Source organism: Haliaeetus leucocephalus, unplaced genomic scaffold (genome assembly GCF_000737465.1).
Source record: "Haliaeetus leucocephalus isolate CR32 unplaced genomic scaffold, Haliaeetus_leucocephalus-4.0 Scaffold773, whole genome shotgun sequence".
Lineage (NCBI taxonomy): Eukaryota > Metazoa > Chordata > Aves > Accipitriformes > Accipitridae > Haliaeetus > Haliaeetus leucocephalus.
This window is the reverse complement of record NW_010973209.1, coordinates 4,854,408-4,881,467: the sequence shown is the minus strand read 5'-3', so window position 1 is coordinate 4,881,467 and position 27,060 is coordinate 4,854,408. Positions and strand designations below refer to the sequence as shown.

The window sequence follows — 27,060 nt, the reverse complement described above, 5'->3', positions numbered from 1 at the left end:
TTTAAACAACGAGGAGGAGGAGAAAGAGGCTGCCTGCCACTTCTCTCCTCTTCTTGGGGGACTGATGTACCGCACAGAGCACGAGTCAGGAAAGGGGCTTCTCCATGTGCTGATCCTAATCCTGCCCTGCGTCTTTAGCCAAGTCAGGTTACTCTTAACTTTCCTTTTAGTGCTGATTGTTTCCTACGGCATCGTTCAGGTTCAGCCCAGACCTAAGAGATGCAGACGCTCAACCGCACAGGCTGCTCTCATGGCTCGCTCTGAGCAGACCCCGGGGTTTATCAGAGTGGCCAGAAATGAAGCGAAAGGGCTGCTTAGCGGAGGGGCAGGGCAGTTCCCGCAGCTCGGACGCCTGCCCTTCTGGGTGCTGGCGGCTGCCGCCCAGCCCGGCTCGACGCCTCGGCCTCTCTTACCCACGCGTTGCAAAGGCCAGAGCCAAAAGCCTGTCCGCGAGGGGCCGGCTCGGCCCTGGGGCTGGCGGCAGAGCCCCCGCGTAAAGCCCCCCGCTCGCAGCCCAGCAGGCAGGTGCTGCGGGGTGTATCTGTGCAGCCGAGGGCGGGCAAACCGCCTTCCTTCCTCCCTCCCTCCCTCCTTCCCACCCCACCCCACGCCCTGGTAGCGCTGCAGGGACTCATCCATTCCCCAGTTACTAATATGCAAATGGGTGCTTTTTGCATGGGCCGGGCGCCAGGCTGCTGGGTGTCAGGGCACCCGAGGGAGCCGGAGGTGGGGCGAGGCGTGGCGCGGCGCCGCATGCTCCCCTGGCCCTGCATGGCAACAGGCAATGGAGCTCTAGGTCCCTTGGGGAGCGGACCCACGCCCGGTTTGAGAGGCAGCGGGTGGCAGAGGAGGGAGGACAAACTGGCAGCCCCTGGCAACCTGGGGCTGACGGCAGGAGGCTGGGCGCACCGCGGATTTCCCTCCGCCGGCAGGATGGTGAACCTGGAGTCTGTGCACGCAGGTAAAGGGCACTCGAGGAAGGATCGGGCCGGAGCTCACCGCGTAGCTGGGACCGCGGACTTGGGCAGGAAATGGGATTGCTCTGATTCCTGTGACCTTTCCTCCCTCCTTTCCCTCCTCTGTTCTCCCGCTGGAGTTGGCTATCGCAGCCGGTGCCTGGTTAAGTGCCCGCATTCCTACCTGGGGATGGATGCTGCCCCGATCCTATTTAGGGGGCTGCCAAGCCATGCCCACAATGTGGGCGCACCGCTCACGCTGCCAGCCCTAACGTGGGTCCGGGAGCAGAGCGCAGAGGTCTCTTGGGTACCTGGAAAATGAGCATTTAGTGCCTGACCCCTGGGACTAGTCATCGGGACAAAGCTGGGAGGGGTGAGGAGGGATAAATTCACAGAGGGATGCGGCAAGGATGGAGGGATGCGTGTGTGAGAGCGAGAGCGAGATGGAACGTGGGTTGGAAGGAGAAAAGTTAACGACAAAGAGGGAAAAGGAGGGAGAAATGAATGAAGAGGGAGCTGTAAGAGGCTGGGTTGTGCGAGGAATGAATGAACAGGAATACTCAGAGAGCGATGCCTTCCAGGGGGTCTGATCCAGAGGTACAGCTTAGGTAGTCCCACGTCTTCTCTGAACAGACCTCCCCTCTGCAATTAGCTGGGGAACAAGAGCAGTCACTGCCAACCCCCTTGGAGCTGTGCTGAGCTCCGGCTCTCCCGGACAGAGGGAGTTTAGCTTCTGCCCTCAGCTCAAGCCCCTGTGCTCGAGGGGAAGGACGGCATCCCCGGGCATGCTGGCGCTGAGGGTGACGCTGGGGTAGGAGCAGAGCGGCGGCAGCAGCGAAGGCCAGATCCTGACAGCCCCTTCTGTGGCAGGGGCAAGGCAGCAGGGTGTTGGGGGTATGGGAGCCACGTGCCCTGCTAGCGATCTGTGTCGGGTGCTTTCTGCAGCACGAAACACTGCGTGTTGTCCCCAGGTTTGGAGGGGAGGGGGCGGATACATCCATCGGTCTGTCCCCGGCTCATTCCCATTGGCATGCTGCAGCGAAGCTCAGGCGTTTGGTGGTCCTGCTGTGCAGGGGAGACCTGGGGGTCCCGTGCTCAGTGCCTGTAGCCCCTCAACAGCCCCTGCCTGCGTGTGGGCTCGCGGGCAGGCCTGCAGGGCAAGGCAGATGCTGCGGCAATGCCATCACCCAACACAGTCTCAGCCTGCAGCGGGCCGGCAGAGATGGCCAAAACCTCTGCTCCGTGGCTGCGTTGCAACCTCCCCGTGGCTCTGGGATGCCAGCAGCCCCTCCACAGCTGGTCGGCACCCCACCGAGCAGGCTGGCTCCCTGTGCCAGCCACGGGGAGGGCAGCTGGGGAGCCCCCGGCGCAGTGCAGCCGGCCGCGAGGAGAGGCTGCGGGAGGCGTGAGGCTCGTGGTCTTGGCTCGGCGTGTGAGCTTGACTAGTCTGAGCACCTGCGATGGGTGTGCTTGTGTGTGGTGTCTTTCGGGGACGCATCCCCCGCAGGCTCCTATCCACCCATCTGCTTTGCTTGTGGGCGACTCTTTCTTCGTGAGAAGATTCCCAAAATCGATACTGTGCCCTCTGTCAAAGGCAGTGGCATCAGTCCCAGGGTGGATTTGGCCAGGAGCTGCACGCTGAACTTCCATTCTCCCAAATCGTCCCACCTTCCTGTCCATCAGAAGGGCCTAAGCTTTAAGCAGTCTTTTCACAGGGAGAGAGGCCAGCCTGGGCCCAACCGCTTTCATGTGCCAGAGCCCAACGCTGGTGGGAGGGTGTTTCTTCACCCTTGTGCAAAAGCAGTTCAGCGTGTTCAGTCTCAGGATCCCCGAAAAGCAAGGCCTTGCAGCAGGCTGCTTGCAGAGGTGTGCTCTGTTTCTTCCCTGGCCGTGCAGAGAAGATACAACGTGCAAGGTGAAGGTGGGCTGCTCGGGCTCCGTACATCCTCCTCCCTGCCAAGAGGGTTTCCCTGCAGCAGCACGTTCCCTGGCCTGTACCACTGCCTCCTCCCCAGGCATTTGGATATTTCGCCTTCCTGCAGCCTCCAGAGCGGCTCAGGCACCTAAAGTGCAGAAAATTCAATAGGCTCCACGGAATGGTCTCAGCCAAACTGAGTTCCCCCTGCCACGGCCACCGGCTTTTGTTTTTCCTTTTAAAGTCATCAGGCTGCTTTACCCTAGTGCCCATGTCTGAACAACTACTAGGAATAAGGGCTTGGGAAAGCTTTATTTGCTGACACCGTTTGTTTCAGCAAAAATATAGATGCAGATATATCCCCAGAGAAGTGTCTGCACTGGTATAGTTCCTTTGGTCTGGGTGAACAAACCAGACTACCCCTACTCCAGGTATGTTTGCTAGCTGAGGTATAGCAGCACATTTTTAATATGGCCCAGGCCACAGTGGCGGCTCCAAATAGGTTTGTGGTTAGGAGTTAAGCAGTCCTAAGTTGCATTATTTTTCCCAGAGACTTTTTTACCAGCCTGCTTATTCTCTGTATATTGCCAACTGGCAAAGCTGTATGGAAGGAGCCTGCATTTAGTTGGACTCAAAAGTCTCACAGCCTGTTTTGTCTTGAGATATTTGTTCGGATGGAGAGAGGGGTCAAATCCAGATGCACCACTCTGTCCTGGTTTATAGTGGAAGACTCTTGGGTGTCAGTAAAAAGGTGTTGGCTTTATCTTGTCTACATTTATATCATATTAAAAAGTCGTTCCTCTGCACGACTGCTCCTTGTTCTTAAGGATCCCTTGGAGGATGACTGGTGTGCACTCCTGTCCATAGGTATACAAAAGCTGGCCAGCCCCAAACCACATAGATCAGTTAGCTTTGATCAAAAGGGTTTTCTTTTTCTTCCCCATTCCCCCCCCCCCCCAGATATTTAAACTGTAATAACTTGTGTACATCTATGATGGGAATTTGCATCTTTGTCAATATAAAATTCTTTTGCTCTATATGCGAGAATCACAGGGTATCTTGTTATCTCCTGACTCCGGGAGGAGGGAATTTAACTGATGGATAGCATGTGATATGTAATCAAGTCACAGCTGCAATTCCTCCTTTCCTCCCCGCCCACCCCAGGTTATAAATGGCAGAGGGGCTAAGGGCTCTCTCCTGTGAGAGGGAGAAAGCTTCTCACGGTTTGCTTTTGTGTCTTCTCTTCTTCAGCTCTGTGCACATAAGGGGCTCCTTGGTCTCAGGGATTAGATAATTTTCTTTTGCTAACCTGCCTTCATTTGTTATTTGTGTGCTCACAACGAAACCTGCATTACTTTTTTTTTTTTTTTGCAAACTTGCAGGCTTTCCCACTAAAGCAAGCACCAAACTTCTGCATAGTTTATGATTTTTCTTACCCTATTTTATGAGAACTTGGCACTTTTTTTTTTTTAAGATACTTTTTGGCAGCAAGCAAAACTTTGTGCTTTGTAGATTGCCTAAGTTAGGGTCCCTTGGCAGTATTACAAGACAAGAAGATGTTTATAGCTGATGATAATTACTCTTCCTGCAGTAGAAATGCTTAGAAGCCCCACTAAATGTTCGTGTCTTAATTGCAGTGGGTTTATTTGAAGGGAAAAAAAAAAACAAACCCCACAACTCTTTTCTCTCTCCTTTTTCCTCTCACTCCTTAATACAGTTTAACGAAAGGAAGTTTCTGAAGTATGTGAATGTTTCTGCACTCTGTCTCTTGTATAAAACTTTGTCATTTTTTTCTTCCTTTATTAATTTGCTGAAGAAAAAGCTTGAAACTTTAACCTAAACAAAGCTATTCAATTTCGGCCAAAAAGCAGATAATTTGCCATTTGCACACTGGAAGTTTGAATAGGGGAAAAGAAAACCTGAATGAACAAAGAGGCCTGCCTGCTTTAGTGTGAGTAATAGAGGGAAATAGGTATAAACCCCTATGAGATTCTTCTCACCCTTTTGGAAATAATACAAGGCATATATAGGAAAGAGGAAAAGGTTTGCATGATGCCTTTAAGAAGGCTTCCACCTGCCTTTTCTACCCCAGCAAAACCACAGCAAACACTGGCCCAACTTCCATGCTGTTGTTGTTACCCGATGCAAATCGGATGACATCTGTGGCCGGGATTGGCTGCAGGAAGCACATGCAAATCAGTTGGGTCTTTATAAAAAATATTATTTTTTTTCCCAACTAGCCTGGAAAGAGTTAAAATTCCCATGCAAAGAGTAGAAGAGCGTGAGGGGGTGTCCATCTGAATTTGAATAGATATTCTTCCTTCTTTCACTGCTGTGTACTTTGCCTCTTTTAAGGAGGAGATGAGCAATCCAGTGTAAAGTTGACTATTCCCACCTTTTCTTTCAGCTGTCCCCGAAGGAGAACGTGGCCCCGGGTGTGGTGGCAGCCATCACTTCAAGGGTAAATGAAAAATTTACTGGCATTGATAAGGATGGGGGGAAATAAGCAGGAGCTTGATGGCAAAGCGCTCTTCTTGCTCCTAGGTTGGGGACAGTGCTTTGGAGCAAGGCACCTTCTTCGTGGTTTGTGAGGGGTGTGAGCACGGGCGTGTGGGAGAGAACAGAGTAAACAGTTTGCAAACAGGGATCAGATGTATTGAGAGAAATCAGCTGAGTTTGCCAGGGAGCAAGCGGAGAAGAGAGACTTCCCTTGCCTCTCTGAGAGCATCTTGCTCCGTGCCTGCCTTTCTGAGGCCAGTCCTCCCAGCATGTGCTTTGTACAGCACCAAGCACTGGCCCGGCTGAGCCATCTCAAGGGACAAGGAAAGGATGTGGGAGAGGAGGGGAAAGCTGGCAGGGATCCTCTGCCTCTACAGGTGTGGTGGAGGACGGTGGCAAACTGAGAGCCACGCCAGCTGGTTTGGGAAGCCTGCATAAAGCACAGGGGAGAGGCCACCAAGGCTGGTGGGGCTCCCAGTGGTTAAACAACCCCTCATCCCCTGTGCTGGAGAGGAATGATGCAAAAGGTGAGAACACAGCAGCAGACTGGGGAGGGGGAAAGGAATGAGGGGGATACAAAGAGCAACAGGAGGGAAAGTGCATCCTCGGAGCTGATGAATATTCTAGTGACTGTATGTTGAGGAATCAGAAATTTGAAAGTCTGATGGTTTATTATAATTACACATTCATTTGTGCTGTTTAGTGGAAGCCACATGTGCCTGTTGCCTGGGACTGTGACCTGTTATTAAAATCAGTTGTGCCTCCTTTTCCAGAGATCAAGATGAGCGGTGATGCGGCAGATTCCACAGATACTCGGCACGAACCTGACCAGGTGGAGCCAGGTAAGGAGGGTCCAGGACGTGGGGGGCAGGCAAGGAAGCCCGAGGAGGTAGGGGAAAGAAAAGAAGAAGAGGGGGGGCATGGGTGCTGGAAGTTTCTGTCCGTGCTTTGCTCGACTCCTGTTGCTGCTACGTTGCGCTCTTCCAACCAGCCTGGGAGTTGATCAAGAATGCGCTCTGGGCTAGGATTGCGTTCGTATCTTGATCAGCATGCAAGATCCTTCTGTAACAGCAGTGAATCAATGTGCGTCTCAGTAATGTCCTCTGCGGTTTTAGCATGGAAATATGCTCATGTCTTGCCAAAGGAATAATGCCATTGAAATAGTCTTGGTCTGCTCAGTTTAGCACAAACAACTCTTCGTTTTACGTAGGGTTTGTGTCAGGAACATTTCCTCAGACAAAACTCCCTGGGGACTAAGCCTTTTTTGGCCGTGTATATGTAGAAAAATGGGAGGGACTTCAGGAATAATCAAATCCAGCTAGGTAGTTCCAGCAAAAATTTACCGCTCTTCATCTTGACGCATGATTGGGTTTCTCATGTCCCCTACTCCCACCTGATGGCTGCTCAGACTCTCGCTGCTCTGTGGCTAGAAGCCCCAGTTTTCCTTGAATATGAAAAGCTGAAGTACAGGGTGATCCTTTAAAGATGATAGTGTTGGTGTTAGCACTGATTTCTGCCAGGTTACCTACCAACTTCTGCACTGCCACAAGGTGTGATATACACCAGAAAAATTAGTTTTGTATTTTCTGGCATCGGTTCTGACTGCCACTGCCTGCAGTGGGCTTTAAATGCAAGACCTTGGGTCTGTAATTTCACAAGGGCTCATATCATAGATTCCTTTTTAGGCAAATAAACAGCAATAAGAAATATTTTTAGCACCCACTAGGTATAAAAAATTAAGATTATTAGAAACCTTGAGGCTCATCTGTAAACTGAGAAATAAACACCTTTTAAAACCCAAACTGGTAGAGACAATGTAGAAGAATGATTGTTCTTTGAGCAATGAAGAGCCCTAAGCGGGGTGGTGGTGGGGATATGTGTAACAGCAGATTAGAACTTTACATGAAATGATTTTACTGTTTCTCTTTTACTTCTGTCATTTGAGAGAACTTAGAAAAACTGAGATCTTTGTAAAGCCAGAGAACTCTAGGCATGTTTTAATGGGACTAAAACTACCTCTTTATTTACACTTTTCACTGAGGACTAGACATGCTCTGTGCTTTTAGCTATTAAGCTGGGTTATTTGACATAATGTAAGATAGAGATAAAAATCAGGTTCTATTCATGTCCATGAACTCTGGTCAGGTCAGCTTCTGCTCAGGGCTTTCAGATGACCCCAAGTTGTTTTTTGAGATAAACGTTTCCAAGCCGCCTTGCAACAAATATGTCCTCAACTTCCCAAGCTCTTTCAAAAAACCCTGGTAGCTGTTACAGGGCCTTATATTGGGAACCAGAGTCTCCTGAAACGTTTCATGCATTTTAGCACACGGACATGATGGATAGCACAGTTGAATTAAGATTAGGGAAGGCTGTATTGAGGGTAGTTATTTGGTTTTGGTATTGGCTGTTACTAAATGTAGTGGGAGACTCTGGCTGCTGATGTTGTCAATAGTGTTATATAGGCGAGAAGCTGGCACCGCAGCTGATTGGGTAAAATATGTTTTTCAGCCTAAGCTTCCCAGACAGCTATTAGTGCTAGCTGTAGCACCTCTTTCTAGTGGTAATTGAGAAAAGAAAGCAGAGAAGTGAAGTCAATTTGTTTTAAAATAGCAAAAATGTTTGCAGCAGCATTAGCTCTGCTCTAGGAGCCTTCAAATCAAGCAGGGAAATCAGAACAAGTAAATCTCCTTCATTTGCAAGAGTGGCACTTCCCTGCGGACTGATGGAAGGAACCTGTTTAAAGTATTCTTTTTTTCTAATGCAGTCCCCGTGACTGTTCAGGGTCTTCAGAGATCACCACATCAGACTCAGCTGGGAAGAGAGGCACTGCAGTGGGTTAGGAGCTTCTTAGGGGACACTAGCAAAGAGCCACAACCCCTCCTGCGGGCTGCCTGGACCCTTGCAGGACTCGCAGGGAAGAGGGTGGCTGGGACAGGATCGCACACTAGTGCTCAACTCTATATGTTATACTTCAGGTGGTGTAACCCGGCACATCAGCCCGACTGGCAGTCACGACCAGGCAAGCCCATGGAGGGGCTGCCTCAATGCTTTTCCTAAAACCTCTACGCATCTTTGTCGTTTGGGTTTTTTCCCCTCTTTCCGACCATTCTGTTTATAAACAACAAAGCTCTTTGTACTGAACTTCCCTGGAAGTTTTTATTTTCCCTTACACACATTGTTAGAAGAATATTTACTGCAACACCTAATAGTTTAGTGTTTTGTTTACTAGCTTCATGTGGGAAAATCTGTTTTCCAGTGACTCATTAATTGAAGACCCATTTCCTAATGAATTGGACCAATCCACACAGCTCCCCAGGAATCTCGTTACCCCCAAAGGAGAGGGCAGTTACCAAACTAACGACATTATAGCTTATAAAGAATGGAAATCCTTCTAGGTGCATATTTACAAAGGCCTTTCATCACCAAAAGATGCAGACCGGCTCCAAGAAGAATTAAAAAAAAAAAAAAAAAAAAATACTGGAGGGAGTTGAGTGCCAAAATGCTTTTGTAAACCAAGCCCTTGATCTAAAACTGATGCCTAAAGATCTGATGGGAAGTGTCAGTAGCAGAAGCCTAATCTCATCCTTTCATATCTCTGCCAGTTCTAGGCTTAGAGGGGAAAAAAGGGTAATTTGGGGCATTGTTTTACTTTGAAGGTGTTTAAAATAATCACGGGGCTTTTTCTTTTTTGAGAATATTGTCAAATTGTTCATCTTTCGTAGGAGGTTAGGAAAGTGAAGCTTTTTTTTTTTCTTTTTCATCCACACCAATTTCATAGAAAATTTCAAAGTTTTTAGTAAGATGGTCTCCAAAAACCCATGTTTGTTTGATTCCACCCCCCCCGCCATGTCTACTGCTTGCAGTGAAATTTTACCATTTTACAAAAAGCTATGATTAAAAAACCAAACTTTCTAAGGAATATCAACTACCCTGCCCAGGTCTGTGAATCTCAAGCCTCCCTTTACTGTAACTCTGCTTTTTTTTATCACAGTACATGTGTGAGGAGTATGTGGAATGGGCACGAATTTCTTCCACGAGGGCTGTGGGTTGGACTGCCTTCCCCCATGGCCCAGGATCTGTGTAGGTCAGCCCCAGTCCGGGCACCGGGTCATGTCTCCAGTCTGAGGGTCCTCTTTACCTGTTCCTGTGTGATGCCAGCGTGGTTTAACGCTTGGCGTGCGGCAGCTGCGGCTGGGCTCGCAGGCAGTCCCGCTGACTCCATGGGGGGTAATGACAAGCGTGAGTTTTATGCTTGGCTGTAAGCTCTTTTCATCTGTTTAAACAGATGAAAGCCATGCCAGCAAGTTCTGGGTTGATTTTTTTATGGGAACTGTGGGGGCTTGGCACTGCAGAGTGTCGCCCCTGGTCTTCAAGCCGAGAGGCAGAGATCTCCCCCTTCTTGTGGTTTATCTAAGCCCTCTGTATCTGATGCAACAAAATGCTGAGGTGGGACTTGCCTCTGTCTGTCTGTTTGTTTGTGTCAGACACTTGTTCCCCGTTTATCTGCTTGATCAAAACAGGTTACACCAAGCAAAGCTACTTCCCTTTGATTTCATCTGTTGAGGCTATGGGGGGGAAGCCAAAGCTTTAACAGAAGGGCGATAGGGAAGCGCTTCAAACACAACCATCGGTAACTGAATAGCTGCAGGCGCTCCGAACATCTTCCCTCCCCACCCTGTAACACGGGGAACTGGCCAGCCTGCCAGGAGCCCAGGGCGGGGTGCGCGATGGGCATCCCAGTACACGGGGAGAGGAGCTGGGGTGTGTACGTGTGGGTGCAATATAGGACAGCCCTACAGCGTTATCGCTGCCTCCGGAGCAGCTGGTATCGCTCCCTGGGACGGTGGTGGTTGGCTGACCCGGCGGCTTCGCCCAGCTGGGTCGGGTCTGGGATCTGGAAGAGGAGCAGCCAGGTAGAGGAGCGCGGTTTCACGGGGAGGGCACGTGGAGCCATAAGCTGGGCTCTTGGCCTGCTTCTGACTCTGGTGGCAATGGTCGCAGGGTTATCTAACCCTCACAGCTTGGGTAACCTATCTGCGTGCATTAGGAAGCAATAAAGCAGGTCTCCTCTCTCTGAGGGTAAGAAAGACCCTCTCCTTTAAATCCCAAGAAAACGAAAGTGCGAAGGAGCTACGATACATCTGCTTCTACGGTCTTGCAAAGCGTCTCTTTTGAGAAGACGCTCCTGTGAATGTCTTTCTTCTCCCCCTGCATCCTCAACTTCAGCCAGCTTGTGCCTGTGGAAGGGTGTCAGCGTGAGACACCTTCCTCCAATGCTGTCACAAGACACCTAAGGTCCCCTGGCAGTGGAGGAGAGAAAGCAAGGGCAGCTCTGAAACTGGACACCAAAACTTCCACCCAAGCAAAAACTCCTCCCAGTACCCTGGCTTCTATGTCAGTGCATTTTGCATTAAATCTGTATCAGGGCAGATGGAAAAACAGAGACCGTGTCTCAGTCTGCCTCTCTGCCACACACTCCCTGTACAAACTTAATTAAGTCTATCTGTGTTCCTCAGCTCCAAAGTGAGGGTCCCAATCTCTTCTCCCACCTTTTTGCCGGGGTGTAAGCCCTTTGATGCAGGTGCTGCTCTCCCCGCGGATGGGTACAACTCCGGGCACAATGGGCTCTGGGACGGCTGTTTTATTGTATTCCAATTGCAGGTGTCAGGGTAGGGTCTCTTTTAAGACATGATGGCTCAAGCTGGAATGGGGTATGGAGGCTCTGACCCCTGTGTCAGCTTCTAACTCAGGCAAAAGGAAATTTGGAGAAGCAAGGGAAGTCAGATTGAGCAGTGCAATGGCTTGTGTGAGATGAGTTGGTGGGTGCTCAGGCAGTGCTGCCTGCTGCACAGGGGCACTCCTTGCTGTGCTCAGCAAGCAAGCTAAGGGCTGCACGATCTGAGCTTTTTTCTTTTGCCTTTTGTTGTTACCGCTTCAGATCGGGCTGGAAACAGACTGCCAGGCCAAAGTCTTTTGAGGAAACTTGGCCTTCCCCAGCCCCGTGCTGAGCCTAGTCCTTGGCTACGCCTTTGCTCTCCAAGGCTAGCTCTCCCTCGTGAAACTTTCCTCAAAGCCTCCAGGATTTCTCTTGTCTCTTCCCTGCAGCCATGCACAGCCCCAGGACAAGTCCTGAATAAATGAAAGCAGCAGCAGTCGGGCTGGAAACAGCTGGTTGCTATGGCAATTGGGCCTGCTCAGGATTTGCATAAGGCTGATGATTTTCATAGCACAGCCACATTTAAGGCAAGCAGGAGAAATTTCCATATTCCCAGCTCCGAGTCAGTTGGGGCGTGGGGGAGGCCAGGAGGGGGATATTTGAAATTCAAATGAAGGTGATTAGGGTTTGAGGTTGGGTTATTTTATTTTTTTTTCTTAAACATCCCATTATGGAAGAGGATAAAAAAGGATGGGGAGGGGAAAGGGGAACAAAAGGCTGGTTTGACTTGAATTAGAGGGGCAAAGGAAGAGCTGGTCTGATCTGCCTCTTGCCTCTGGTCTAAGAGAAGAGACTTGCCCTCTCCCAGCACCTGCAGGTGAAATGTTTTCCGTGGGAACAACTGCTGCCCTCGGGTTTCCTTCTGGAAACTGCCTGAGTCTCCCACACTCGCTGTCCTGCTTTCTCCCCCCCGCACCCTACCCTACACGACGGGTGTATTGCACTCAGAGCTGCAGTGGGACTAGAAGATGGGATTTCTTTGAGGCATTGTTGACAAAGGAAAGGCATTTTTATAACCCAGGGGTTTCTACCCAAATGAAACACTTGAATCTTCAGTGAAAGCTTCCCCTGGAGTCTGTAGCCGTCTGACTGAGTCAGCACAGATTCACTTTTCTTGCTAACCAGTCTTAACTTTCCCATGGAGATGCTCTGATGCCCCGGTTTGGTCTGTTTGTGTCTTTAGAGCAAACAGTTAACATGAAAACTGCAGCCCTATCTGGCTGCCTTGAATCTCCCCATCCTGCTGACACTTTCTCCTGCTCTCTTTAAAAAGCACTTCTTAAAGTAAGCTTTGGCAACGGCAAGCATCCCAGCAGGGCACATAAGGATCTAGGGCACTGACTGATGTCTGCTCAGCTTCAGTTTCTGCTCCCCAGTGCCACTGGACACAGGTGGAGGGAATCAGGGGTAGCCACTAAAATGGAGAGAAGGTCATTTAAGTGAGATCCTACCACCCGGGGCTTTTCCTGCTTGTTCTGGAGAAGTCACTGGTCTGGCTGCTGGGAACAGTAGCGTTAAGGGCTACGATCTGGTATTTGCTTGAGTCCTCAATCCTGAGGAGTATATCTGATGCTGAATATCTTTTTTTTGCTTACTAGAACCACATCCTTCTCAGTGCAGGTGAGCATTTTACTTCATTTACAGCATGTGGGTCAAGTACTGTTTATAGTTATAATAATTGTTGCCACTCTTTTCTTTACCTGCTCTTGGGCAATCTTTTAACTTCACATGTTGTTTGAGGTGAGAGATTTGATTCTTGTCTCAGTTAATGTGAACAAGTTAATTTCTCAGCTTCTAGAAAATGTATGTCGAAAGGCACTCTGCATCTGGTCTGCTTTGTCAATCTCTAATGGCATTGTGCTTTATCAGCTGGAGTGTTAAAATCCTCAAGATAGGTGAGATTAATCTTAATTTTAGATATTCCATACTTTGAGGAGGAAGTCTGACCTACTCACCCCAGGCTCCTTGTACAGTCAATGATGAAAATAGGTATCTCCAGAAGGTGATTCATCTCTCTGCCGTCTATCTCGGGGGTGAGATGAATTGCCCTCTGGAAGCGCCCGCTTCCTCTCTGTAGCTGTAAAGGGAGCCTAGAGCAATTGGCTCAGAATTAGACACCTAAAAGTTAGACATCTAAGCCCAGGCAGCTGAATCCCCGGCCTGGTGTCTGCCTGGCACTGTTCCCCCATTGCCGTTCAGCTGTTCTGAATTTCCCTCCCAAACGCATGCGGCAGAAAACTGATTCCCTGTGGGAATTCCCCAACACCTGTTAAAGATTGAAATCGCCTTCTAATTCCCTGTCCCTCCTGTGCAGCTGAGATCAAACTGTGAGGTGAATTAAGTGTGTAGTTGGGCGGGAAGGGGGATAAGGTTAGCTAGCTTTCTGATTGCAGCCCTGATTTTTGTCACTGGGTGAAAAGCCAGGGTGGCTGTCACTCCCTGGAGGTGACATCTGCATGTTGCTGCGTGTGTTTGCCTTGTGAAGATGAAGGCGCACTGCAATCTTGATTTTACTTTTCTCCCATTACAGTGCTTTTATCGTCTAGTGCTGGACTGGCTTGGCGGCCTCCAGTGGGAATTGTGTCAGTTCTGATAGAGTGCTTGTCTTTGGTTTTCAGAGCAAATGCTGCGTTCCAGGTGGGGGCAACAGCAGCGGGTGGGGGGAAGCCATCCGGAACTGTTCTGCTGCTCCCATCCCCAGAGAAACTTCCCCAGGCAAACTCGCACCAGATCTGATGCCAGTGCTATGCAAAACAGCTGCCAGGTGAACCAAGGAGAGCAGCGTAGTCCTTGTCTGCTGTGCTGCGGGGAGCCAGCTGAGCTTATCGCTGCCTTTTTCCCCCTGTCCAGAACACCCATAAAGAGGGGAATGAAGGCTTGTTTGATGGGGAGGCTCCTGGGAACCATAGAGCAAGGGGCTCAAAGCAATCTTTCTCCATTTAAATCCCAGGGCTTCCCCAGTTTGATGCAATTTAAGGAGGGGAGGACTGCGTCTAGCAGACGCTGGAGACTTTGGATCCCATTCTGTCTGGCTGGTGTAGCAAGAGGCAAGTTGTTGGCTGGTGTGAAGCTCCAGCAAAATTAGTGGAGTTCTGGCAGTTTACGGCAGCTGAGAATCTGCTGCCACTTACACTTTTCTTTCTTTTTATCTCCTGGAGCTAGAAAAGATTAAATCTTAAGTACAGATCCTCGTTGTTTGAACAGCCCGTTCCTTTAAGGAGAGAAACGACTACTTCAGTGTGAGTCCTGATGTTGATAGAAACTGGGAGGAAACGGAGTCTATTTTTAAAAATATTTGTAGGAAAATTACTGATTTAACTGAAAGAGGAGAGTTGTTATCCCCATCACACCCAAACCTTAGCTTGCAGCTGGAATAATTTTAATTTCACTGAAACACAAGCTTTTACTGGAATAGAAAAAGACAAGATTTGTTTGCAAATAAATCTGTGCACAAACACTCACTGGTCCTGCTGAAATGAAGAGATTTGTGTATCCAGCTCCCATTTACATAACCACTGGGAGTAGAAATCACCTCGCCCAGTTTTAAATATCTCACTATTGGACATCTAAGTCTGAAGTAGTTGCCCCGGGTCCCTTTGTAGTCAATAAAGAGAAATAGTCATCTCCAGAGGGCCATTCATCTCAACTTAAGATAGGCGTCTAAGATAGGTCAGATGAATGGCCTCTGGAGGTGCCTATTTCTCCTCGCTGTCTACCGAGACAGCCTGGGGCACTTATCTCAGACTTAGACGCCCAAGCTACGACTGAGTTAGTGTCAATCTCCATGCATATTTGCAGTATGCTCTACTGTCACAGAATACCTGGCTGATGTGCTCCCGCTTACCCCTGTCGACCTGCAGTGGGACATGCAAGAGAGCAGAGGGTAGGACTTGGAGGAAGCTGTGTCTGGCCTTGTAGGAGAGGAAGGGAAAACGAAAGGTAGAAGTCTGTCAGCTGCACATGCTTGTGAAGCGAGGAAAAAAGAAGGAGATGGGAAGCTTGGAAGAGGAAGAAAGAATACACTGGAGAACTTGGGCCTCGTGGTAGCAATGTGGAGTGAAACTCCGTTCCAGCTGTGCATCTCAAGTTCCAAGTTTTGGGGTGTATGATAGTGACTCAGAGCCGTCATCACTGGGACCTAGGGATTTCCCTCAAGGTCTTTGAATCTTGCCTCATCAACATGCTGCATTTGAACGTGAGCGAAACTCTTATATCCAAGAAACCAGAAGATTACCTTTTCCTTCCTGTTCTATTTTAGCAACTGGGAACTTTATTTCCTCCTTCTCTCCTCCTTGCCTTTCTTCCCTTTAGCTACTGCCTTTAGATTACATCAACCCCCCGTGGGTTTCAAAGGTAGAAACTGCAGGCCTTGAAGATCCTCACACAGTCCTGCTCAGGTGTGTGGATACTGATTGCGATCATCTATTAACACTATCAGCATTCCCATCGTTATATGTGCAGTTGTTGGCTCTTGGGGCGTAGAGCTGGAACGCAATGAATGAACAAATTCCTCGGGCAGGACCAGCTGGAGAGAGGTGGTCAGGGAGCAGATGGTTACAGTGAGAGGCACGGGAGCATGGAAGCGCGTGGCAGGTTGGAGGTTGTAGCAGAGTAGGGAATTACATGGAAGAGGATAAAGACCTGAGACTGGGAAGAGAAAAAGCTTTGAGAAGCAGGTTGGGAAGAAGACGGGAAGTGAGGGCAGGCTGTAGCACAGCAGAAACGTGGACAGGCTCGGGGAGAAGGTGCAGAGCTGGATCTAGGTTGAGTTGCAGATGATGAGAAGATGGAGGACATTCGGGGGGAGGGGGCAACAGCTTGTCCTGCTATGAAATAGTGCTCTGGTATTTTTTGATAGTGAAAACCTACAGCTCAGCCTAACAAGAGCAACAAAAGGCAGCTCAGTTTCCACAGCCAATGCTGTTAACATGTTGCAGATTAAATCTCCAGAGTTGTTTCTAGATAGCAGAGAACAGGGTGCCATGGAATTGTTATTGTTGACTCTAAAATATTTTGCCATCTATGAATAATTGTACCAAGCATGCTCCCCCTGAGGACCTCAAAGAACCATGCTGATTCACCTGGGAATATTATGTGTACGGTGCAAGTTGAAAAACTGCGTGCTAGATTAGGGTAGAGACTTGTTCAGTTGAAGAAAGCAAGTCAATGGGAGTTGGATTTGCACTCCTGCCTGCACAGCCTCTTAACTGCTTTCCAACTTTTTGCAAGAGACATGAACTACTGAAAAACATGATGTGTTGAAGCTTGATCAGATCACAGGGCATGGGCTATGCTTTATGGGGAATGTTATACTGGAAAAAACAGGAGGAGGAGGCCCTGGGGGCTTGTGCCAATGGGATGTGAACAATTTAAGACTGTTTATCACAAACTCAGTTGGACTGGAAGAGAATGACTTAGGGAATGGATTGCAAAGGGAAGGGGTTTCTTGGGGTTGCCTTTGCAACTAAAGAGGCTTCGTGGAATCCCTTAAAGCATTCATATCTGTGGAGCGTACAACCTTTCCTCTGTGATGTTCTTGATGAATTTGGCAGGTGTGATGGGGGGGGGGGGAAATGTTTATCATCAAAGGGGAATGAGTGAGGGCCTGTGCGGTACCTTCAGGCTGAAACCTGTCTGATTTTTCCCCCTGTGCCTGCCAATCTCTTCTGGAATCAAGGAGACGCCTCTTGAGCACAACCCCACGGCACCCTCTGTTCCTTTAGATATCCCGTAATTACTCAGTGCCACACGGGTTCCTGAAGATCCCTGGTTTACAGCCTTGGCCACCTGTTTGCTAGCCTCTCCCACAGTTAGTTCTTGCCTTATGTACAGTGCCTTGGCCCTGGATTTCCCTGGAGATTTGTAACGTCCTCCAGCTCACCTCTGCTGGAATCTCCCTTTCAGTCGGTGAGCTTTCCCCCACCCTTGCTGCTTGGCCAGCTGTCTCCCGGGCAGAAGCACTTCTCTTATACTTCAGCAAAGGCTGATACCACCAAATGTTGCAAAATCTGCCTTCGTACTTCCATTGCTGCATTCACGTTGATTCCACCTTCCTCCTCCTCTCCTTGCTCTTAAGGTAAACTAAGCTGGGCTAGCAGCGTGTCTTTGGTTATGTGTGTTGTAAGTTCTGGAAAGTTTGCATCAATGCTGACTGTCATTAATACTGAGATATTTTTCTGCTTGTTTCATTGTAGGAAATGAACAGAATGGGCTGGACTTTAACAGGCAGGTAAGATGCTCCCTGGGTTACCAGGTATTCTCCTGCTTTCTTGAATTACTGTTTTTTAATTGCTCATCCTGCTGAGTCCCAGGCAGGTACTGCTAAGAGATAAAAACTGTTAGGTCAGAAGCTACCATTAAACAGACCACATAAGTCCTCCCAGTTCCCCTTGTGGGATAGAATGACAGATTAAACTTCTGGTTTCCAGGCCTTCCTACTTTATAGAAGCTCAGTTAATTATAGAGTTTCTTGAAATCACCATTTGCTTGAGGCTTTTTCTGGCTTTTTAATTTTTTTCCATTGTCATTTAGAAACAAAAGGGACCTCAGTTACACTGGTGAATGTGCAAATCCCACCCCAAAGCCCCATGCATTTCTACTGCTTGGGACACTGGCTCTGAAAGCACTGTGGTATGCAAGTCTAAGAGCACGGGGCTGACTCACAGGAGTATCAGCAAGGACTGAAGATGAGGTGGTTTGAGGTCTTGGAGTGCGTAGGTCAAGACCAGGCCTGCCTACAACGGCAGATTCCTCTCTGCAAGACAGTGGGGAAAGGGACAGCAGATAAAAGCAAGTGATTCTTGCAAGGCAAGCAAGCCCTAATTGCAAATGAACATGTGAGGGACCGTTGTCTTTGCTGTGTTTGCTGTTATCCTCCTGCTTCATACAGCTAAAAGCAACCCCCGTCTCACTGAGTGCCTGGAGATTTTCATATGTGGCTCCAATAAATCCCTGAATCTCACATCAGAATTGCAAGGGGAAGAAGCAGACAGCCCTCCAGAGCATATAGATTTTGAATCTGTGCAGACACATGAGAAAATGCTCTCTGAGTCCAGAGCTAAGGAATCCTGTGGAGCCATCAGTGGAGCTGGACTCAGACCTTGTAAAGAAAAAGGGGATGTCTAGAGAGCTAACCCACTGATCTGCTGCAGAACTCTGGGGGTTGGCTGGGGAACTGGAGCAAGGAAAGCAAAAGGGGCTGTAACTCCACAGGCAGTCACTAGCATTTGAAGCAGATGTTGGCACTGTTTACAGTACAGCAACCTACTTGATTCCAACCATGCGTTCCCTGAGTTCAAGGGTTGCAATCCTTTGCAAAGGCTTCCTGCTAGCAGCAGGTGGGCAGCTGGAGCTTCTTGCCATGACTTTTCTGTCCTTCAAGCTTGCCTTGGTGGCTCTTGTCTGACAGATGTCAGCAAGCTGCTGTTTGTTTGTTTGGTTTGGCTGCTATGGTTTTGGGTGGGTCGTAACTTCCTATCAAAGGTGTCTTAACACGTTCAGCCATCTTCCAGGTTTTTGGAATACCCAGCTGAAAACAAAAAGTCTTGTGTCTCCAGCTCTGTGGATTGCAGAGCCCAAAGCACAGGCTTTCTACACGCCAAGAGAAGAATCCAATCTGCTTATAACTAGTGATAAAAGAAAATTCCCTCAAGATAGAAATAAGCTATGAAAGTACAAGATCATTACATGTTGCAAACTTTTCCTATGGCAACACCACAAAGATGTTAGAACTGGAAGCTGGGCTGAGGTTAATCAAGGAAATGTTATTGACTGTGGTGAAGCAGTGCTGATTTACACCCACTGATGATTTGAGCCATTGTCTTTAAGGTCCTAGTTTTCTGCATGCCACTGAATGAATGAGTGGATGCTGGTAAAGTTGTGGGGGCAGACAGCCTTGCAGTCAGTAGGATTTGGGCCAGAGTCTGCTTGATAGAAATGTCCTCCTCCCAAAAAGAGATTGTGATTTTATGACACCCTTCTGTAGCATTCACTTCCCACTTCTGTTTTTCTCCTTCCACCAAAGGGGTACCACAAAATCCTTTTCATTTGTGCCAGCATTTCTGTGTAACTGTTTACCAGATCTGACTGGGGACTTATCAAGGTTTGAAAAGCAAAAGCCAGTGAACAAGCTCATTTTAATTTTATTTTATTTTTTTTTTAATCTGGACCGATTCCCCAGAACATAGGTAGTATCCGCAGAAGGGGTTTTGCAGTGATGTTGGGGATGGGGTTATAACAGTCCATGTGAGTGGACATAGGGGTGCGCAAATGGCTCTCTGTCTCCCTCTCTTGGCCCTCTCAAGGCCCTGTGTAAACTTGAGCCATTATAGTTATTGTTATTATTTTAAAGGAGCATGAGCCCAAATGCACACGGATTATACACTCACATTTCAGGTTGACCTCAGTTATTGGTGAATTCATCTTCAATTCAGCAAATAGATTTCAAATGACAAGAAAAAGGAAGAAGGGAGATATGGAAATATCAAAGTGTTTTCATGTAAAATCAGGTGCTGAGCTCTTTCATTAGGGGTGGAGGTTGGTGGGTTTTTTAATTTTGGTTTGGGGTTTGAGGTTGGTTTTGGGTGGCTTTTTTTTTTTTTTTTGTTACCTTGCAATTCAAGTTTTCAAACTGAAGCCAGAGAAGTATGATTTGAAAACCAACTCCAAACTGAATGCAAGAGCTGCTGAGCTCTCTTTTACTTTATTTGGAGTGCTGGGCGCTAATCACTTTGAAGATCATAAATCTCACATCATTTAAGCCTCTCCCCCAGTCTTTGTAGATGGCCTACATTTCAGGTCTGTTTCCCTCCCATGTTATGCTCCAGGCGGGAAGAGAAGGGTGGAGTGACCTGGTTAGACCCCTTGCTTGCCTACCAATTCCCTGCTGTGGCTGCTCTCACCCTGAAAATGGGGAGGAGGGAAACTCTTGCGGAGTTTGAGGTTTTCTCGCAGTTTGTGGGTCAGCCCTGCACTTTATGAGAAAGCTGCCTTCTGATCCCTCAACCTATTTGGCAAACATTTCTTCCCCCCTCCCCTCTTCAAACTCTCCTCCCACCTGGATGCAACAGTAATTTGTATGTGAATGAGAGGGAAAAGGGTGTGTATGGAAAAAGAAGCATCTTCTGCCTTGCCTATCTGGTTTGGCTTTTTATTTAGTGAATCTAATGCTGGTTGTTTCCTGTTTATATCAAGGGAAATGCAAAGAGACAGTAATAAACTTTCACCTTCAGTGCTGGCAACCTGGATAGGGACATCTGCTTCTTGATGGTTTGGGATTGTATCCAAAGTGTGTCAGGGACAGAACTGAGTAACTCGGCAAATGTGGCTTGAGAGTCTTGCCTTGAAAGGGCATTGAGTGGGACCAGGAAAAGGTCTGACTGAAAGTGTTGAAATCAGAACTTTACCTCGCTGTAATGTGGTGATCCTCACCAGGTGATGCTGCTGTGGTCTTACCAGGTCTTGTTTGGTTTATTTCTCCATTGGTACACGCAGCGTTCGGCTTTTAAGGAAATACTGCATTGTTTGTTTTTGTGGATGGCTCTGAAGAGAGCTGTTCTAGACAGCCAGGTAATTCACCCTGTGTCTGGAGTTAACTGAGATAACATTGCCTTCTGGAATACACACATGGAGCTGATGGTTTTGGGAGAAGACAGGGCTTGTGTGCATGGTGTGAGTGTTGTAGCCCAGCACATAGTGCTGTGCGTCGATCTGCAGCTGGAGGAGGAAAATACACAGATGCTGAATCGCTGATTTCTTTTCCATCAGGAAAGTGATGCGTAGGACCATGTCATCTGTTGGTCCTTGTATCAATGCAGTCTCTGAGTGCCAGGGAGGAATGAAGGCTCAGATCTCCTCTCCTTCCAGAGGAGGGAATGAGAGGTCCTTTCCAAGCCCCTTCATGCTCTCAAGCACTGAGCTGCACTCCAGTGCTGGGAGAGAATATGCCTCTTTTGAAATAAAGCTGAATGGTTATATGTTACTAGTGCTTAGGAAAGGAAAAAAGGTTGTAGGTTACCAGCCGGGAAAGGATTAGCAGGATCTGCATGTGCTCTGTATCCAAATATGTCATGCAGTTTCATTCCAGCAGAAGGCTCTAACCCTTGCAGACAGGCTGTCATTTGTTTAATGATAATGACAGGTTTGTTATTTGTATCAACGTAAAAGTGATCCTGCCGTGAGACTTTACAATATTTAAGACAGACAAGCAGGCACTAGTGTACTCGAGCAGCCCAGGGCTCAGCACAGCTTGAATTTTCCTGTTTGTTCTTTACTGCTATTACTTTATTTTCTTTGGTTTACACGAATCAGGGGGTATAATAAGGATATATATTTCTTTCCAACAGGCTTCTTAGAAATAGGATCTTGGGATGGATTTACCTCGGAAAAGGAGGTAGCTTGGAGATGTATTGCTGGGGCAGGAGAGATCTTCAGAACATAAAGGGAAGCATCCAGAACAAAAATAAGGAAATAAGATATGCAATTGAAGTGGCCTCGTATTTCATATGCACATTAGCTCAGCACTTACATTTGCACACCAGGTTGCGCACATGGCTGTTTTGACTGTTGCACATGACTGTAAGGGACACGTTTCAAAATCCCTCTCTTCCAGTGGTCAGTCAGCATTAAATAATTCAGCTGCTTAAGATTCCCAGTCAGTATGACCCGAGTAGACTTTTTTTGGCCAGTTGAGTGTGTCTGGTAGTATATCGTGAAAGAGTGGTGAGGGACAGGGTCCGTTGAAAAATTCTTCCCTTCCAAAACCAGGTGAAGGATCTTGTGTGTTACTGCCCTGCTCTCTACAAGAGGTGCCACAGGGGTTCCCCTCCCTCAGGACCTCCTTATCTAACTCATCTCCCTGCCCTGTTCATATCTGACAGAGTCATTGTCCAAGAGAACTTTAATTTTTGAAGGTTTATGTGGGGTTTTCAACAGTTGTTTTGAGGTAATAGAGTGAGTTGTCTCAGGTCTTCACAGCTGATGTCCTGTAGACACGTGATATGAGAAATTAAAGTGGGCAAACTGCATCTGAGATCTAAAATCACTGGTGGCTCTTTTTCAGCGCCATTAATAACACTCTGACCTTGTTTGGTACTTTCCACCCACACGTCTGAAGGTACTTTGCTAATGAATTTAGCATCCCGGTGCCTTTGGAAGGTAGGGAGGTGTTTAACCCTGTCTTACAGGTGAGGCAGACACAGACTGACTACCTGGCTTTTCCCAAAGATGCTGAGCACCGTGATTGCAGTTGAAATCAGTGGATGCTTTATAGGACAGTTGCCTGTGGACATTGAGGTGAATTGTAATCCAGGGACCTGCTCCCTGGCAGAGCTGGGATACGGACTCCGATTCTCTGATTCATAGTCTTGTGCTCAACCACAGACAAGTTCTTCCTCCCCTCCATCCTTTTGAAGGTGGAAAGAAGGGCCTAGCTTACTAGGTAGTTTGTTATTAATATCTGGGATGCAAAACTCCCTGCAGATTTAATTTTGCTCAATCAGGGCTTCCCTCCCCCCAGGGATGTCTCTCATAGTTTTTCATTCCACTTTGTGTTCCCACCTCCCCCTAATCTCATGTGTTCCCTATATGTCATTTCTGTTCCTGCTTGGCTTTTCCCCGTGGGTAGTTCAGGTTTCAGTCTGCCCTCCAGATTTCCATCCCAGTCCTGTTTTGCCCTCCTCTCAAGGGGAGGTTCACATCCTGCTTCCTTCTCCCCTCTGGGGATCAATTCAGATTTCACTCTCTCTTCTTCTCTGCATTGCCCCAGGGTATCAGCCTAAGTCTTGCATCTGCTTTTCATCTCTTGAGCCTTCACTAACTGGAAATCAGCCCGGCTGTCCGTATCTGCCTTGACTGACACTGGATCTAAGCTGAACACTACTTTGGCCTTTCCCTTTTGAAGTTTCCTTGCTCTGTCCTAGGGATAGACTGATTGCATAAATTTGTATGTGCGCACTGGTTCTTCATTGAAATGCAGCCCTTTGGGAAAGCATCAGAGAAAGCCCTGTCTTGAGGGAAAGTCCTCTGTTTCTATATATGGCACTGTTTTGCTTAGGACAGATATGTAGAGGAACCTCTTCTTCAAGCTAGTTTTGTTCTGGCGCCTTGCAGAGGCCCTCAGATGAGATTGTTGGGAATGAACTCCGAAACAGGCCAGTGAGTCTCTGGGGAAGCTTGTCAGAGAAAGGGAGATGGAAGTAGGACGAAGGATTTGGCCTTTTTGATTTTTTTCTCAAGAGGTGGACTGAAACCACTGAATTAATTTTATGTGAGTCAATAACAATTGACAACAACCCAGCATCACTTCAGAATTGGCTGGATTGTATCTGTTCCTTAAGATCCAGCTGCAGTCCATTCACAAACTCCTGCTTTCCTGCTCCAGGCTTCTAAAGAGCAACATATATTTATAAGGTATTTCCTACGCTTGTTGCCTTGGTCCACTGGCAATATATCTTGTACAGCTGTTTCAAAGCTGTCTTAGAGATGAGGGAGAAACAGATAGGGCTTTGTGCAAATTACCTGCTCCAGCTGGGCTCCTATCATCCTTTGGGAAATATTTTCTAGGCTCATAGGTGACAAGCCCTAGTTTCATGGACCTGTCTAAAGGGACATAACGATTGTTTCCACAATAGAAACTAAGCTCAAGGCATGGTTGTCACTGTCAAACCACTATTTAGGTTGCCCGGCACCTTTTAAGCGGTGAGTTGCACGAACTGCTGTGCATGGATATGACTCTTTTGCCTACTAGAGAATGGCTCATCCGTAATAAGGAGAGGACTCAGAATTCTTGAAGGCCTTTCATCTGGTGAGCTCCAAGAATTCAATCAAAAGCCTGCACCACCCAGCAAGGGTGGGGCCCTACACCCATTTTGCAGAAGGGCAAGTCATAGCATAAAAAGGTGAAGGCGATGGGGTTTCAAGCAAGGCCTCTAATTTTGGAAGCCTGACATCAGAGTGCACTTTCTATCTTCCCAGAGGTGCTGATCTGCTAGCGCTCCATGTGAAAGCAGTGGGCTGAACCGGGGCTGCTCAGCCCCTCAGGAGTCAGACTTTGGGTTTATTCTAGCAAAGCACCCTCTTGCCCTGCTTCCCCAACACATCGAAGTTGCCCAGAGCTGCAGAGTTGGGAGCAGAGAAGTGGCTCTGAGCTCCCTCTTCCCCTCAATCACTAGACTCGATTCCCTCCACCCAAAATGAAAAACTGTGTGATACTCTCCAGCAAAGTCGATCCTTCTCACTCTCCCTTTCTTTTTTAATTATATTACTTGTGTGTATTTAATGCAATCCCTCTAGCTGCTCTTCTTGTGTCCCAGTTCCCTGGGGCGCAGCAACCGGTGCCAAAACTACCATGAACCAATCAGAGAAACCTGCAGACCTGGGATGGAGCCAGCCCCAGTCACGGGAGCCGTCTGATTCCAAGTTAATTCCTTTCAAATGTGGGATGTGCTGGAAAGTGCCTTGCTACTGAGGGCTACCAGTGCCATGACTCGCTAGGTGGACACTGCTCTGCCCTCCTCGTGGATGACTGATCCGGGAACATCGCTACTGTACAGCAGGGAGGCAGTGCCAGGTATTTAGATGGTTTGTGACCGGTTGGCAGCCAGAGGGCACGGAGAATCCAGAACAATCACAGTTTGCTCCCCTAGACAAGAGATCCATGGAAAGGGGAAATTTTTCATGCAGGGAATTTGGCAAACAGTTAAGGGTCTGGTTCTAGCCCCACAAAAGCCCAATAAGGCAACTTTGCTGCTGACTTCAACAGGAGCATGATTAGGCTCCAGGGAACCTGTGTGAGCATGCAAGAGGGCATGGGAGAAGCCATGAAGCCTGGTGTGTGTGAAATTGGATTGATAAGGAAAGGGGCAGGGATGCAGCCCAGGGTGGGAGCAGAGAAGATAAGCACAAAGGTGTAGGCAGAGGTGGAGTTCTGGAGAGCTTTGGAAGTTGGGCAAGTGAAATTGAGAGAGATGCAGGGAGCAGTGCTGCGACACATGAGAAGGTTGGGGCAGAAGGGCAGGACCTCTGGGCTGAGGATGGCTAGGGAGGAAGGGTCAGGGAGAGTCCTGGAATGGAGACATGAGAGAAATCACAGCCTTAATGGTGGTGAAATTGTTTTCTGTGCTTCATTTGGAGGTTCTCACCATTCTGACCAAGAAAATGGCATCTTCCCCTCCCCCTTTTTTAAATACTTCCAATTTGGCATGTCCACAGGCCTTGGCAGAGAAGGTGCCACATGCCCGAGTACCAACAAACAGTAAGAGTGAAAATGCTGTAAGTGGTTGCTTTTCAGTATCTTTTTGCCAGTTCTGTGCTCCCTGAACACAGATCACCTTCCAAAAGCACTAGCTAGCTTCTGTGCTCCTGAAGCTCTTGCAGAAGCTGCAGTATCTAATGTGAAGAGCAGCCCTTCATCAGGACGTGCCTCCCTGAGCAGGCGCTGGGCCATTCAGGGCAGGTGCTCTTCCCACCTCTCATTTTGGTTCTCCACTCTCTTGCCCAGCGCCTGCTTTTGAAGCCTCCTGTGCTACACGTGATCATTTTGAGGTTTATCGTTCAGCACAGAGGAGAGGGGTGACTTCTTTCTTTTTTCCTGTTCTTTGTTTAAAAGCAAAAATGCTAGGGACGTGCTGTATCAGAAAGCCTGCGAATGCAAAGCTGAGTGTGGTTCTGTTTGTTTTCTTTTCTGAAGCATGTAGCTCAGTTATTCTTAAAGTTTTGATTTCCCACCCCCATTTTTACTACAGCTAAGGCACAACTATTAACATCCTGAGCTGAAGCTCAGAGGATAAAGCATATCAGATCAGGCCTCAATTAATAAACTCAAAGGCCTCGTGTAGCTGTGATGCGGGTGTGTTGAGGTTAGGGATTACATTTTAATTTTTCAGTGTGCTGTCATTGCTGAGTTTTAAGATGTAGTCTGTTAGGCTTTCAGCGTGGGATTAACTCCCCTTTCGTCACGCTGACAGCCTCTGAAAAATCCCACCCTTCAGTGTGAAAGGATATCAAATGTTATAGGGTGAATATCGTTGCATTGACATAAGGGTTTTCTGCTTTCTTCCTGGGTGTCTGTTAAGCGTTGCCGTACGTGCAGGATAGTACATGTGGAAATAGTAATTGCAAGCCCATTATTGTTATTGCTATAATTTATTATTAGTGTGTTTTTTATTTTATGGTGCCCACGTGTGCAGGTAATTCACAGAGAAGTACACTTACGCCATTGGAAGGTGGGAAGTCTTAGTTAACTGCAATAGCCTCGGATCCAGTTTTGGTACCTGTTTCTATCATAAAACTTCCTCCCTTGACTTCAGGCAAATCACTTTGGGGCAGCTTCAGACAGCCCCGTTGTATTGAATAGCGCTTTGGGAGTGATTCAGCCGTGGAAGAACCATGCTGTTTGTTTCCAGCGAGGGGCAACTGATTCAGACCCTCTTAAGTCTGTGTGCACTTGACCCTCTTCTATCCAGTGAAACAGCCTTACCACTCCGCAATGGGGGGAGGGAGGGATGGATATGAGTAAGTCGAACTCTTAAACAGTTGTGATTTGCTGACTATGAGATAAGCCAGATACGAAGGCAGATAAATATCTGTTTCAAAGAGGTTACCGTCTGAATAGAAACTACACAACAAATATGATTGTCTTCTATCTTACAATAATGACCGCAGTTCCTGCCTAATAAGTGGTACTGGAGAAGGCTGACATGGCTTTAACGGCCTCACTCTGGCAGGATACGGAGAGCACTTATCTAGATTTGGGGAAAGCATCCGAGGCTCTGGGTGCTGAATCAGTCGGTGGGTCCCACCTTTGCAAAGAGGATGACGGAGCGGTGCTTGCATTACATCAGAAGTGCTCATCAAAAGGAGGTGGCTTGGGGCAGCGTTCAGGCTGCCTGCTTTGGTGTCTGAGAGACGAGGAAGACCAATTCAGATTACCAGTGAGCGGTGACCCGAAGCTGTGCTTATACGAGGAGGGCTGCAGC

The 27,060-nt window shown here is 48.0% G+C and overlaps 1 protein-coding gene across 1 annotated transcript in view; it reads left to right on the top strand.

Annotated features, from left to right (window-relative positions):
- The first annotated feature begins 933 nt into the window (after positions 1 to 933).
- Positions 934 to 27,060, top strand: part of POU2F3 (POU class 2 homeobox 3) — a 41,959-nt gene continuing 15,832 nt past the window's right edge. Inside the window, exons 1-3 of the mRNA XM_010581443.1 lie at positions 934 to 961; positions 6,144 to 6,212; positions 17,281 to 17,315. Coding sequence (XP_010579745.1) covers positions 934 to 961; positions 6,144 to 6,212; positions 17,281 to 17,315 — 132 coding nt within the window. The remainder of the gene's footprint in view (positions 962 to 6,143; positions 6,213 to 17,280; positions 17,316 to 27,060) is intronic.